Raw genomic sequence first — 14916 nt, forward strand, 5'->3', positions numbered from 1 at the left:
CTCTAAATAAAAAACTTAAGTGACCTATTTTTTTTAAATGGAAATAAATCCTATTTAATAGCAGATATTTATCCTATCTATTGCGTTCAACCTCTCCAACATCGCCTAGGTACGAAAAGAATACTGCAGCCTGTAAATCTAGTCAGTTTCTCTAGCTCCAATACAGCATCTTGAACATGTCAATTACTTTTGATTTCACCTGCAGACAAAGGTCACCACTTAATGCCAGGGAACCGAAATTAGGGTTAGTTATCTAGAATTACAGGCGTCTCACCTTCTAAATACCAATACTAATCTAAACCAGAAGTCCAGTTGGAATGATCACCTACAATATTGTATTTACACCCATTTTTAACACTGCCTCAGCATAGCCAGTATATAATAGAACAATGACTAAGGAAGTTCTAACTTCCTGCCTAAAGGGCACATTGTCCCCTCCAAGCGCAGGGAAGTAACATTCAGAAATGTATTTACATCAAGATAAAACTGATGGACTTGATTACGATCAGGTTTCTATGATGCATACTCTGAAGATGTGCATGCATAAAGAAATAGCTCTCTGAAACATGCAGACTTCACCGTTAAATTGCAACTCCTGACAAACAGCCAGAGATAGGAAACTGTGGATAGCAAGAAACCCAGCCACAATGACCTTTGTAATCCCCATGAACGATTCCAGGTATAGAAATCTTCAAACTCTTGAGATAAATCATTAAAGCAGTACAATTATTCAGAGAGACTTGGTTTTACCAAGGGTCTAATATTCAAAGCCAACAGCATGTGCTTTCTGTGAAGGGAAAGGGTTAAAGAAACAGCTTGTGAGCAGAAACAAATTGCCTGTAGGAGTTCATTCTTATGCAGATCACGTTATTAAAGCACTAATTAAAACAAACAATCTCACTGGAAGTTCAGTAACCTAACAAAGTGGCAATCTGTATGCAACAGTCACAATATTTTTTTCCATCTCGAGAATCAATTTATTCTCCCTTTCTGCTTTAAGCCGTGGGGGAAAAAAAAGTTACTACTATTATGCTAAGAAAGACATGTAACAGTTTATGTTTTGAATGTTTTTCCTGATTAACAGGAAAAAATAATCAGTTCTGCCCCACTGTTTCACAGTTAAAGGCCTGTTTTCTCCATACTTCTATACTGGCCTTCATTTCACTTGTCTATGATATACATGCAATCAGTAAAGTGGAAAAATAAAGCAACGTAACCAAGGCTTTGCTGTGGATTAGCAGTTTAAAATTTCTCTAGCCAAGTGGTACATTGCTTATAAAATAACCCATTTTACTAAACAGTGCTATCTTCAGCCACAATTACTAGCAACAAGACCAGATATTTTTGTACATTTATTCCCCATCACCTTTGTTTAATAAGATGCAAATTTAATGAATGGGTTACTCAGTTACTGAAATGAAATTGTCATCACTCCTTCCTTCTCACCAGTGAAGCAATCACGACCTAAATTAAAGAGAGAAAACCAAATGCCAGCCGGTACCAGACAACGTTGTTTTATATCCAAGTGTCACTGAATGAACAAGATGGATGAGACCAGACAGCTCAGGAAGCAGACCATCAGTTCCAACTCAACCACACAAATGGTATTTTAAAAATAAAAACAAACGACTGTTCATGTATTTAAAGCAAAGTTTTACAATTTTCCAATAAAATAATTAAAATTTAAATCAAAGCTGTCCCACTGTTTATTAATATTGCCAAATTCTGAAGTGGGGTTTGTTTGTTTTTTTAATTTTTTAGAAATACTGGAATTGTTCACCCACAAGAACAGTTTGATTTGTGGAATATTCCTTAATTCTTTACTTTCAACAACAAAATATAGGGAAGTACCCAGGTGACCAGACTAATAGGCCTCACCCCTCCAATTCCTCAGTAAATGTTTATCTCAGTTCATAATGCTTCACAAACATAGCCCCATTGCTAAGGAATGAGCTTCAAGCTACTTTGCATAGCTTATTCTAACTCCTGGACCATTGAGGAGCCAGTTTAACTCTTCACCTTTCACCTATATAGACTGCACCAAGAGAAAAATTAAACCAAGTTTCTCCTTCAGCAACCTAATCATGTATAATTACACTCACTTAACCGTGTGCCAAAAATCCACACCTTAGATATAAGCCCATGAATGCCTGTTTCCATTGTAAATCTTTTGTGCATTGCATGTGCATACAAGGAACTGTTTTGGAACTTCGAACAGTAAGCTAAAACTCTGTTGGCATGTCTGCTCACACACTAAATCAAGCTATAAATGGTTTAGGGTTTTTTGTTTTTTTTTTGCAATAGGCCAAAAAAGGAATAGATAGTAACTGACTCTAGGCATTTTAAACTTTTTTTAAACTAGGCCTGAGAAAAATAACTTATTAAAAATATTTAATATTTGAAGTGTTGATATGAAACGTAATTATTGCATTTGGTCAGTAGCAATCGTCTAAAGGTAACGTTTAGAAGTAACAAGGAACAGCTAACCCTAGGGCTTCTCACGTTCCTGCTTTATTTTATGTTGTATGAGGCCCAGCACTGAAGCACTTAGCCTTTCTGATGCTGTGAATTAGTGACTCAGGCCATGGCTACACTTGCAAATTTGCAGCGCTGCAGCAGGGTGTGAAAACACACCCTCTCCAGCGCTGCAAATTGCGGCGCTGCAAAGCGCCAGTGTGGTCAAAGCCCCAGCACTGGGAGCCGCGCTCCCAGCGCTGTACGTTATTCCCCACAGGGAGGTGGAGTACGGACAGCGCTGGGAGAGCTCTCTCCCAGCGCTGGCGCTTTGACTACACTTAGCGCTTCAAAGTGCAAGTGTAGCCATAGCCTCAGCTACAGTTTAAGCAGGTGGGAGCTCAATCCCCATCTGTTTTAAAATACATGAATTTGTTTATAAAAAAGGCCCACAGGGCAAGCTCAAGGAGTGTGAGCTGCTTTGGTGGGGGAGGAGCCCACCTTCATGTATTGCAAGTGGAAGTCAACTTGGGGACAGATATTTGGGCTCAGGCTGGCACCTGGGCTCTAGGACCCTGCAAGGTGGAAGGGTCCCAGAACTTGGGCTCCAGTCCAAGTCCAAACCTCTACACTGCAATTAAATAGCCCCTTAGGTGCACGGGGTTTGGACTGAGTCACCTGGTATTGGCTAGCGGGGGGGAGGAGGGAGTGTATCTGCAGTGTAGACATACCTTTGGTGTCATTCACACCCGCCCCACGGGGAAGCTACCACCAGTGTCACCAAAGGGCAAGAAACAGGCATAGTGGGGAATAATGCTAGAAATTCAGAGACAAATTAAGGGTTTTGACTTGCAGAGAGAAGTTAACTTTTTAAGTAACAACTTAAGTTTAGAGTTACCTCTTACAATCCCCCCTCGCTCTCTGCAAGATTGACTGCAATACACAGGAACACCCATTTTGCTGGCAGCAAGCTGAATGTATGCCAAATGTTTCTATGTACGAGGAAAATCCCTGTTTCTTTTCTACAGTATCTGTCTGACTGTCTCGTTGAAAGAGCTCTCCCAAATGACGCATTTCAAATTCAGATGTGTGTCCTTATTGTTTCTGCAAATGTTTGTATTTATACATGTAAAATGTTAACACGTAGGAGGCTGACACCAACTACAGTGACAAAAAAAGCTTATGGAGTAGATCAATTGCAGCAACAGGCTCAAAAGCTTCAAGTTCAAATGAAAAAAAGAAAGAATATCAAGAAAAAAAGTCAAAGGAAAATAATGAAGAACATCAACTCTCCTCCCCACTTTACATTCCCTTCGAGGCTGAGAATCTGAGATGACACACCAACCATTCTTTCTAGTATACCAGCAAAATGCAAGACATACAGCTGAAATGCATTTGAGCTGTACAGAGTTTTTTGTTGGCGTTTCCAGGGTAATATTACACTGGCACTTTTCAGAGCCTGGGGAAAAGAATTTGAATTCCCATAGTTCGTGGGTAAGATCTTTTACCTTATGATAATGATCACACTTCTCACAAATTTCTTCAATTAAATTATATATTGTACATTTTGTATATAGAATAGAAACCATTTTCTAAAAGCTTCTTTGCTGTATAAAACAGTAAATGAGTAATATTCAAGAATATTTATACAGTTATTAGAAACATCACAACACAAGCAGGTAAACTGAACTGTTCTTTGTAAAAGTATAGCTGCAGACTCATGGAATGTGTTTTCTGGTGCATAAAGCACAACATTTATGTCTAATGTATGTATGCACATTCACTTCCTACTGTACAGAACAGTAAACCACAGCTTCTTAAATGTAATCGGAGACTAATGTGTCAAGCGCACAACAGGCAGTGGAGCTTTGAACAAATACACCCATTAACTAGTACCTCATTTTTAAATTTTAAAGACAGCACAAACAATAGAAGATTTGGAATAGCAGATTATTTCCCCCCACCACCCTCCTTACCAGTTTCTGAGCTTCTGGACTGAAGCAGTCTGCTTCCGTTTGCATGGCTGCAAAGTTTGTTATTCAACTTCAGAGCCTTTGAAGTTCATACACGAAAAGGGAAACAAAATATCCACCCTACTACTTGCTAGGCTTCTGCTTTATTTACTTAACATCCCAGGAAAGTATTTCTGATCCAGCTTGTCAAGTGTTTATCCAAACAAACAAGAGGACTCTGTCCGCCTCTCAAAAATCCTCAAATTTCGGTCATCGGTGGAATGCAGATCCTGCACTGCTGACACAGAAGTCCACCTAGGGGAGTGGTCAAGACACAGGGCGAGTCACATGTGTGCTCCCTAGAGCACCTGAGTCTGTGTGCTTAATAAAGGAATCTTTCCTTCACCGCTTCAGAAAACACAAGCACAAGCACAGACTTCGTCTCACAAAACTTTCAGTTCTTTCAGTTCACATTTGTATCGAAGTTTCCACCTACTCTCCCCACCCTATTTCAAGGGAACAGGGCAGGACAGTAATAGCTCACGGCTCCACGCCTGTCAGTAACTATAGTTCTTGAGTCAGCAAGTGAGCAGCTGGCTCCAAAGGTGCAGGAAGGCAGACAAGCTGATTTTTCCTCTTGCCTAAGCACAGGACCTTTGACTACGCAACTGTCGTCATCTGGAAGTTTGCTGCAACATCATTCAATGTTGCTACTAGTCTTGCCACAACCAGCACTATGACACCAAGAACAGGATGTGCTTATTGCTGTAGTGTTTTCTATAGCCATCACTTTACAGGCTGTCAAATACAAATAGTTTGTGCTGCTTTATGAAGCCCCTTGTGCTACTACTGGCATAAGTTTCATCAAGTGCATAAACTTATTTTTAAAATCCGAAAAAATTCTGAGATCCACTTGTAAACAGAATTCCTTTTTGCCTCTTACCCAACTTTTCATACTGTGCGCAGATGTGGTCATCCCATCTCAAAAAAGGATATATTGGAATTGAAAAAGGTTCAGAAAAGGGCAACAAAAACGATTAGGGGTATGGAATGGCTTCCATCTGAGGCCATTAAGATTAATAAGACTGGGACCTTTCAGCTTGGAATAGAGACAACTGGGTGGGGATGTGATAGAGGTCTATAAAATCATGACAAATGTGGAGAAAGTAAATAAGGAAGCGTTATTTACTCCTTCTCATAACACAAGAACTAGGGGTCACCCAAATTCAATTAATAGGCAGCAAGTTTAAAATAAACAAAAGGAAGTATTTTTTCACACAACACACAGTCAACCTGTGGAACTCCTTGCCAGAGGATGTTGTGAAGGCCAAGACCATAACAGAGTTAAAAAAAGAACTAGACAAGTTCATAGAGGATAGGTCCATCAATGGCTATTAGCCAGGATGGGCAGGGGCGGTGTCCCTAGCCTCTGTTTGCTAGAAGCTGGGAAATGGGTGACAGGGGATGGATCACTTGATGATTACCTATTCTGTTCATTCCCTCTGGGGCACATGGCATTGGCCACTGTTGGAAGACAGGATACTGGGCTAGATGGACCTTCAGTCTGACTCAGTATGATCATTCTCATGTTCATAATGTGAAGCAAAAAACCCATCATCAGCAATAACTACATTAAAATATAGGCCTGTGTTTACATGTCTGCCATCTAGATATGGACATTACCCAAGCTTCTACTCTGGGTGCATTGGAAGTTTACATTCAATAATGCTTGAGTGGATTCTCACATGACCGATGTTCACATCTTGGAAAAATCCAACTGTGAAAAGACTGCCACTTTGGCACAATTACATAAGTATGCTGGCTTTATTTATGTAGATTTTATTTAAAAAAACAGACAGGTAGGGTCATCAATGTTGAGTGTGACACAAGGAAAACTTCAGTTCTGTAATTAATAGGAACTTAATTCAAATTGATTAAAAAAGGGAACAAAACGCAAGGAACGAGGGTGGAGAGGTTGACAGCTTTTAATTTAGAGTTCACCGAAATCTGTACACTATTGGTTAAGGATGAAGGACAATAGCAGAATAATTAAGAGAATCCTAAACTGTCACTACCTGTACTCTACCAATTTTGGATAGATCATTTTGGATGGATCACTTGATGATTACCTGTTCTGTTCATTCCCTCTGAAGCACCTGGCATCGGCCACTGTCAGAAGACAGGATACTGGGCTAGATGGATCTTGGTCTGATCCGGTATGGCCGTTCTTATGTTGTCAATCAGGAGATGCAGTTGGACACCAGCACATTTCATAGTGTTCTAAAATTCCTTAAACACTAAAGCAAAACAGACTAACGTTTTGTTCCCCCAAACTCAAACCAAATACTAATGCACATTATCACATTTTTAAGTCATTTTCTTTCATATACTCACTGCATTTCTCCAGGCTGGAATTAAACTGCACATTTCTCTTCTCTCTATCCCACCTGAAATATCACCCTGGGCTTATTTTGGTTTAGCAAATTTTTAGTTTAATTTTTAGTTTAATTTTCCTCAGCACTCAGAAATGATCAGGTGAAAGCATATAAATAAATATTGGAATGATTATGGGCAAATCCCCCAGCAGATTTCACTTTTAGTATAATGTTACACGATATTTATAGGTGCAGTAGGACAGATCTATGCACAACAGGCAAAATCCTGGCCATGTTCAAGTCAATAGCAAAACTCCCATTAACTTTAATGGGGTCAGAATTTTGCCTAATGTATGCATGCACACCATCTCTCACAAAGAAAACCGCAGACAGGAAATAGACACGGACCTGAGAAGATTATCTAAATCTCAATGGCTATTTTTCAGCTGACGACATTTTTGGGGGAGTGGGGAGTTTGTTGTTAATAGAGTCTTCTTGACCCCATTCCTTACATTGCATGGACAAGCAAAATAGGTTGTTACCCAGCAACCAATCCATTATGTTCCTTCCTGGTCAGCCAGCAAAGGATGAGAAAGCAAAGGTTGAGAAAGTGGATAAGGAAAAGTTATTTACTTATTCCCATCATACAAGAACTAGGGGTCACCAAATGAAATTAATAGGCAGCAGGTTTAAAACAAATAAAAGGAAGTTCTTCTTCACGCAGCGCACAGTCAACTTGTGGAACTCCTTACCTGAGGAGGTTGTGAAGGCTAGGACTATAACAATGTTTAAAAGGCGACTGGATAAATTCATGGTGGCTAAGTCCATAAATGGCTATTAGCCAGGATGGGTAAGAATGGTGTCCCTAGCCTCTGTTCGTCAGAGGATGGAGATGGATGGCAGGAGAGAGATCACTTGATCATTGCCTGTTAGGTTCACTCCCTCAGGGGCACCTGGCATTGGCCACTGTCGGTAGACAGATACTGGGCTAGATGGACCTTTGGTCTGACCCGGTACGGCCTTTCTTATGTTCTTATGAAGAAGCCTGTAGAGGCTCCACCTAGCAACAGAGTTCAATTTTTCCATAAACTCCCAACCTACTGCCAGTCCCAGCCAAAGAACTTGGTAGTTCATGCTGTTCCCATGGTATCATCTATATAACAGGCAGATTGTTTTCTTAATTCATTTTTAAGTGCATGGAAGAATTTTATATTCACAGGCTAGTACTTCACAGTAATTTTATTCAGTGAGTTCCTGAACACCAACCATGTCCCATTGTTCCAGCAAGGCCAAGCATATTCTACGAGGCTTCCTCTGCAGAAGTGCTCCAAGTATGCATAATTTACAAGCTGTCCTTCAATGCTGTCATTTGAGAAGACACCTTATTTATTTAAAAAATAGCAACTTTGCTTTTTCATAATAGGCCTGCACTGCCCCATAGGAGTAGCAGAACGCTAGAGTTTTACAGAACCATATGCCTGCTCCCCTTGGTCTGTCAGAACACTCATTCATCCAGTGACATTTGGATCAGCAGATTTGCTGACTCTTCCTTTCACTTTACATTAACTGGCAAGTTTCCTTAAGAGGGTTACTAAATTATAGAAAGGGGAATATCAACATTGTATGATCATAAATCAGAGAATTTTCAAAGTACCACTTACCCTATGTTTTTTTCCCTGAATTTGACTATGACCTAAGGACAGACCGGAGACCAAAACCACCACACATGGTGAACAATCAATGCTGTTTGTACTTCAAATATTTCTTCCAGTTTAAGATATTTCCTGCCTATTTTTCAGAAAATGCAAGAACATTCCATTAATCTTGCAACAACTTTCTCTTCAACAGGCATCGTCCTCAATAAGGATGTAGAAAGAAATTTCAGGTGCTAGGTAGCTCAGTATATTAGCACACTTTTTTCCCTATTCAAGTCCTCTTTTGGCCAGACATTTAGTTTGATGGTCTCCATATTGCAAGGTGGCAATTTCTACTCACAGCAGGACGAAGGTCAGAGCAGCAGAGGTATTACACATCAGAAAAAAGTGTAATAGAGCTTGCATAGCACCTACCTGCATTATGTCTGGCTCTAGCCAGTTCTTTTTTTGAATACAAATTTTAAGTTATGGGGAAACTGTCACACAAATTCTTAATGGAGAAATTCTGTTGAAGAGACAACAAACTTCAAATCATACACACTTCTCCAAGACAGCTACCCTTTTGAATTATTCTATGCCTTTGTCATCTACAAATTGGATTACAGTAAATATACGTTATTTAGGATTGCTTTGGGAGACCACCAAGCAGCTTCAGCTGCAGACACATTCCAGTCTGCCACCCAGCTTTGGTGGGCAGCTGACTGTATGCAGTACCTGTGCCTAAGATTCTACACTGGATATGTTTGCTTCCATGTGCAAATCACTGTGCTATCTGGTTACTTGAGAAAATCCCTCTTTCCCTATGATCAGTCATGAATGTCAAGGACCACTGTGGACTCGGGATAAAATTCAAGGACCAGTAGCTGTGTGTTTTCAGCAGAGACCCATTCCTAATGGCACCTGCAGTTTAACAGAACTGGCAGCTTTCAGGACACAGAACTTTTTTTTTTTAAAACAGGGTTGGGTTGAGATTTTATACACAGGTTGCAAGACTCATACCATTTAAAGTTGCAAATGGGTCAACATGTCGGATTTGTCTATCCTATGTTGATTATACAATTTAATTCTTAAAATGTGAAGCACTCAGATGTTGTGACAAAACGTGTTGCATATCAGTGTCCGTGTAGGTAATCAAATAGAAGGACTAGATGCTAGGAATATAAAGGTAACTTTACACCCATGAGCTTTTTAAATCTATGAAAACTCATCCCCACCTCTCAACCACACCTAAAAAAATTAAGGTGTTGTGAAGAGAAAGAAATGGCTTATGAGATTCTGTAAGTAAACAAGCTAAAACACAATTTGGAACGCATGGGTGGCCTGTCCCTAGGGTTTGCAAATTCAAAGCTGATTCATGTTGCTTGGCCAAGAGTCAAACTACTCAACTGCCTCAGGTTGATGGCGGTGGTTGTAATGTTAGTTCAGTACAGACTTGTTTAAACACGGATGTCGGGAGTCAAACCATCACGACCACGGGTTAACGGACCAAGGGTTAAGAGGGCCATGCTGAAAAAACTTAAGATGTCTATATATACACACATATAATTATCTAGGATTACATACGTATTCACAGCATCCCAAATACTGCAGGCCTATCTGTTAACAGCACTTTGCAAGAATATAAATTCAAATGTGTAATCTAATAAAAACATTACTACTACTACACAGGGGTGAAAGTAACTCAGGATCAGGGGCAGCTCTAGGGATTTTGCCACCCCAAGCACGGCAGGCAGGCTGCCTCCGGCGGTTTACCTGTGGAGGGTCCGCTGGTCCCACGGCTTGGGCGGACCCTCCGCAGGCACGCCTGCGAGAGGTCCACTGAAGCCGCGGGACCAGCGGACCCTCAGCAGGCAAGCCGCTGAAGGCAGCCTGCCTGCCGCCCTCGCGGTGCCGGCAGAGCGCCCCCCCGCGGCTTGCCGCCCCAAGCACGCGCTTGGCATGCTGGGGCCTGGAGCCGCCCCTGCTCAGGACACTTACTGGTCCAGGGCTGGGGCGGCTCTGGCCCCTGGAAGGGGTGGGGCCTCAGGCGGAAGGGGCGGGGCTAGGGTCAGCGTCCCCCAGCCACCTCTTCCAGACCTCCTGGTCCACGCTGCCCAGGGTTCCAGTGGCGATTTAAAGGGCCTGGGGCTCCAGACGCCGCTGCTGTGGTAGTGGTGTCCGGAGCCCCGGGGCCCTTTTAAATTGCCGGCCCCGGGGCAGCTGCTCCCTTCCCCCTTCCGCCCGTCAGTGGTCGAGGGGGGAGGGCACAAAAGGGGAAGGGACCTTAAAGTGCTGCAGGGTCCTTTGCTGCGGCAGCACTTTAACGTTGCTGCCCCTTCTCCCCACCCCATTGGCGGTAAAGACGTACAACACATTTCTGCTCCACACTTCCTGTCTATTTCTATATCCATGAGTTAGCGAGCAAATCTGTAGCGCTACATAGCAAGTTCCTGTACCGTGTGTTAACGAGTCTCACGTGTTAAATAGGTAGCACTGGAGGCATGGCGCTACCACGCGTTAAGCAAATTCACGCGTAAACAGATCTGTACTGTAAACTGGAGACAAAGTGTTTGTTAGAGACTTGGACAAAATCCACTGACCAGTGGCTTGGTCTCATTCACTGGAAAGTGGGGGCTGGCTAACCTATCAATTTTTCCAGAAATTACATTTGTTTTAAAAATGTTTGTAGCCTTTATGATTGCAAAGATAACCATCTAAAGTAACTTATGCAGTGTGGTCTTCTGGGGTCTGGAGACTGCTTCAGAAAGATGAGGCAGTAGCATATTACTTCTAATTAGCAAATTATGCAAAAAAGACTCTCCAAGAAAGGATTTGGCTAAGGCACCTGGGTAGGAATCCAAGCAACTGTTATTTCCCAGCAACTGGAGATGGTATGGAGAGAGAGAAGTTACTAAACTATTACACTGGGGAATTTCTGCAGGACTCCTATTTTCAAAATTTTAACTAGCTAGTCAGGGGTCCATTTTTCAAACACATTCATTTGCTACACCTGTAAGAACCCACCTTGCAAAAAGAAATTAAACAAACAAGAGTGAATTTTATTAAATATAGGAAGACAGTTACGGAAAAAGCCAAATGCTCACACCAGAAGTGTGCTTGCCTACAATGCCAACCCAATGCAGCCCAAAGAGAAAGTTAACAGTGTAGACACTTCGGTACATTATTTGTAGACTAACAAAAACAGAAACAAAAAGGGAGCTGTCACTTTTCTTCATAAGCCTACAAGAGCAGCAGCATTAATAATAATTAACTAGAAAAGCAGCAGTAAAGTTAAAAGGATCAGGAAGCTAGCACAGGTATTAATCAAAGGATACTGAAGACATCTTTCCCCCTCCCCTGTGGAATATATCAGGGTATTGCACATGTATATGATGTGCAGTTACACAGAAACATACTGCATGCTATATATGCACATGTGATTATGGAGCCTAAACCCTAAACATCAAACTCCATGGGACTGAAACCGGAAGGGACTTGAAACGCCCAAGTGAATCATGAAAGAGCTCCTGTGTGAACTGGAAACAGGGAGTATGGTAGAAGGCCCATAAAGTTTGCTATAAAGAATGTCAGAATCATTGCTAGCATAAACAAATGCCAATGAAGTTTGGCCTCTAAATTAGGGCACACCCAGGAATTTTTGTCTCCATAGTATGTGTCTCACCAGACCAGGGAGTCAGTTTTTCAGATCAGCAGGAAAGTTGGGATTCGAGTAGGAGCAGATAAAGGCAAACCCTGCATAAAAAACCTGAGCATGTCAAAAACTTTGGGGGCTCTATTATACAACCAACCCCGCTCAATCGTATTGTTTTGGCTGGACTAAGAACTTCTTTGTTGTGGTAACCAGTGAAGTAACACTATCACAAACCACCTTGCAGCATTTCATTTCCATTCAGTATAACTTATCATTCTGGATGGGAATGTTTGCAATCTTATAGATTCTTTGACAAAGCATAAACATTGGAGACAAGGATATACCCCCATCTATTTACTAGTAGAGCCTTACCAAAAAGCCAACAGAAACCTGGTATACCTTAGTCACAGTGTAACTCCTTCTCAGGCCTGGTCTACACTACGGGGTGGGGGGAGGGTCGAACTAAGGTACGCGACTTAGTTCGAATTTCCTAGTGAATTTCGAATTACCTTCTAGTTTAAGGTACATTATTGCAGCATCAGTAGAGCATTCAAGCTGGGGTCTTAATATGACATGTGAATGTGTATTTTTTTTTTTTTGCAGAATACTGTCTGTTGAGACACCTGGTTCATCACTTAAAAAAAGAACATGAAGTTATTTCAAAGTAAGTTATTTTAAAAGACACTCACTTATTTTCAAAGTCTGAGGAAAGGACATCTAATTAAAAACTCAGCTTTTTGCTTCGACCCTTTTAATAGAACTAAACATTTTTTAACACTGGGCCAAACAGAAAACTTTTTTGCATAGCTTTCCCTGCCTCATTTACCTGTGAAATTAGTACAGAATGTCTAGAACAGAGATGATATTCTAATTTAATTCTAACCAATACAAGTTCTCATAACATCAGTAAAATTCCAATATGATGTTATACTTCTACTGCAGTTCCAAAGCAGAATTGTGATTTGTAGTTTTGATGTTCTTTAAAATACAAGTCTCATTTTCTGACGGACAGAATGGATAGAAAATACTTCATACTGAAAGAGTTGGACAGAGTTTAACTGAAACGATTCTATCTGTGGCTCAAGTAGTGCCTTTATTTAACATTTTTATCCTGTTCTCATGGCATTTAAGAGTGTCTATCTATATTACTGCTTTGAGAAATACCCTCTTCTGAGGCACAGTTATGCAGAAAGCTAGTTTGTTTTCCATGCCACGACCCCACTTCATCATTACTCTCTGCAATGGGCACAACCTGGCATCCTTACAGTTCAGCTGGCAAGGATTACAAGAGCTCCTTGTAAACGGTAACCAAGGAAATGAACTCAAGTATATACAGCTAAATGCTTCTTTGGAAAACAATGTTCAATTTTCATCACCAAAATGTACCGCCAGTATTAACAGATTATTTTCTATGGAGGCTAACCTGAGACAAAGCAAGAAAGAGGAAGGAAACCACTGAAAGGCATTAAGTACTTCTCAACTGCACTGAAATCAGACTAGCTGACATCATGCTAACTGGGGAAATTTAAGGGTACACCTACACTAACCAAAAAACCCCAAACCACCCCACAGCAGCAAGTCTCAGAGCCTGGCTCAACTGACTCAGGCTCACAAGGCTCATGCAACAGGACTAAAAATAGCAGTACAGACATTCCTGCTCAGGCTGGACCTTGGGCTCTGAAACCTGGGGGGTGGAGGGGGAGGTGTCTCCGAGCCTGAGCCGGAAAACTGCTATTCTTAGCCACAGAGCGAGCCCCATGAGCCCAAAGCTGTTGACCTGGACTCAGACTCGCTGCCATGGGTTGTTTTTTTAGGATTTAAACATGTGTCTATGGAAAGTTATGCTTTTTATTTTTAAAAAGGAGCAATAGTTAAAGAAGGGCTTGTCTAGCCAAATGACTAGATGTACTCATTCCTACAATTCTTGGCTCCTTTGCTTAATAAAAATATATCAGCTGCTAAAGGTAAAATCTCTTAAAAACAACAAATGAAAAGGTGGTTTTCATGAGGACTTTAACTGCAGATGGCCTTCACTAACTGCATTATTCACTGTGAGATGTCGTCCCACAAATGACCACACTACACAAGAATCAAAGTTTAAGCAGAAGTAGGATTCCATTCAAACAAAAAGATGGAAGCTACCTTTGCTTGTAGTGGATTTCTCTTTGCTGGATAGCCCAGTTCAGTATCTGAGTACTCCTTGGCCTTACTTCAAACCCCACTTGTTTTGCACTACAAACCATATTGATAACTTCCCCAATGGCAGTTTGAAAATTAGAACGTAGGGAGTGTCTGCTCAGAAGAGGCCCATAAGTGGAACAGCAGAGATGTTCACTTCAATCCTAACAATTATTTGCAAAGCTACGTGGGAAAGTGTGACAAAAGTCCACTAGGACTATCCCTGGCCCTAGAAAGTACAGTACTACTAATCCTTCACTTCATAAGCACTTCACTGATTCTCCTATTCAATAAAACAAAAGGCCAACCAAAGCACCAAGAATAAAGGTCAATTTTGAGTAGCCCACTATCTTGTCTCAAGTCCATATATAATGGAAGTTTCAGCAGAAATAAATTTAGTCTTGTTTATCACACAATCATTTTATGATTTCAATGAAGAAACTGACAAAAACTCTACAGAAAGCTCATTTGCAAACACTGACAAATCTTGAAATGTGTCACAATGAACTGGCAGTTGAATTCAAGAAGAACAGTTTGATTCTTACCAGGTTTGGGAAAATTAAAAACCAAGAGACTCAATCCTCAAGTCTCAAACCTCCAGAATAGGCATTAAGATGAATGCGTGCCTCTGAGCAGAGGTTTTGCTGAACACTGCAGTGGGAAAATACACC

At 41.1% G+C, this 14916-nt stretch overlaps 1 protein-coding gene across 17 annotated transcripts in view; it reads right to left on the reverse strand.

Annotated features, from left to right (window-relative positions):
* The window catches only part of LRRFIP1 (LRR binding FLII interacting protein 1), a 183047-nt gene that overhangs the window by 111454 nt on the left and 56677 nt on the right, over positions 1 to 14916 (reverse strand). For 2 of the 17 annotated variants that reach the window (XM_045032204.1, XM_045032201.1), the window contains exon 1: positions 4431 to 5022. The exons of 14 other annotated variants lie outside the window; for them this stretch is intronic. In XM_045032204.1, the coding sequence (XP_044888139.1) occupies positions 4431 to 4475 (45 nt within the window). In that variant the 5' untranslated portion in view covers positions 4476 to 5022. Of the gene's footprint in view, positions 1 to 4430; positions 5024 to 14916 lie in introns of those variants that run through there. One more of the 17 variants, XM_045032195.1, reaches the window with a different exon arrangement.

This window comes from Mauremys mutica, chromosome 10 (genome assembly GCF_020497125.1).
Source record: "Mauremys mutica isolate MM-2020 ecotype Southern chromosome 10, ASM2049712v1, whole genome shotgun sequence".
In the NCBI taxonomy this organism is placed as follows: Eukaryota; Metazoa; Chordata; order Testudines; family Geoemydidae; genus Mauremys; species Mauremys mutica.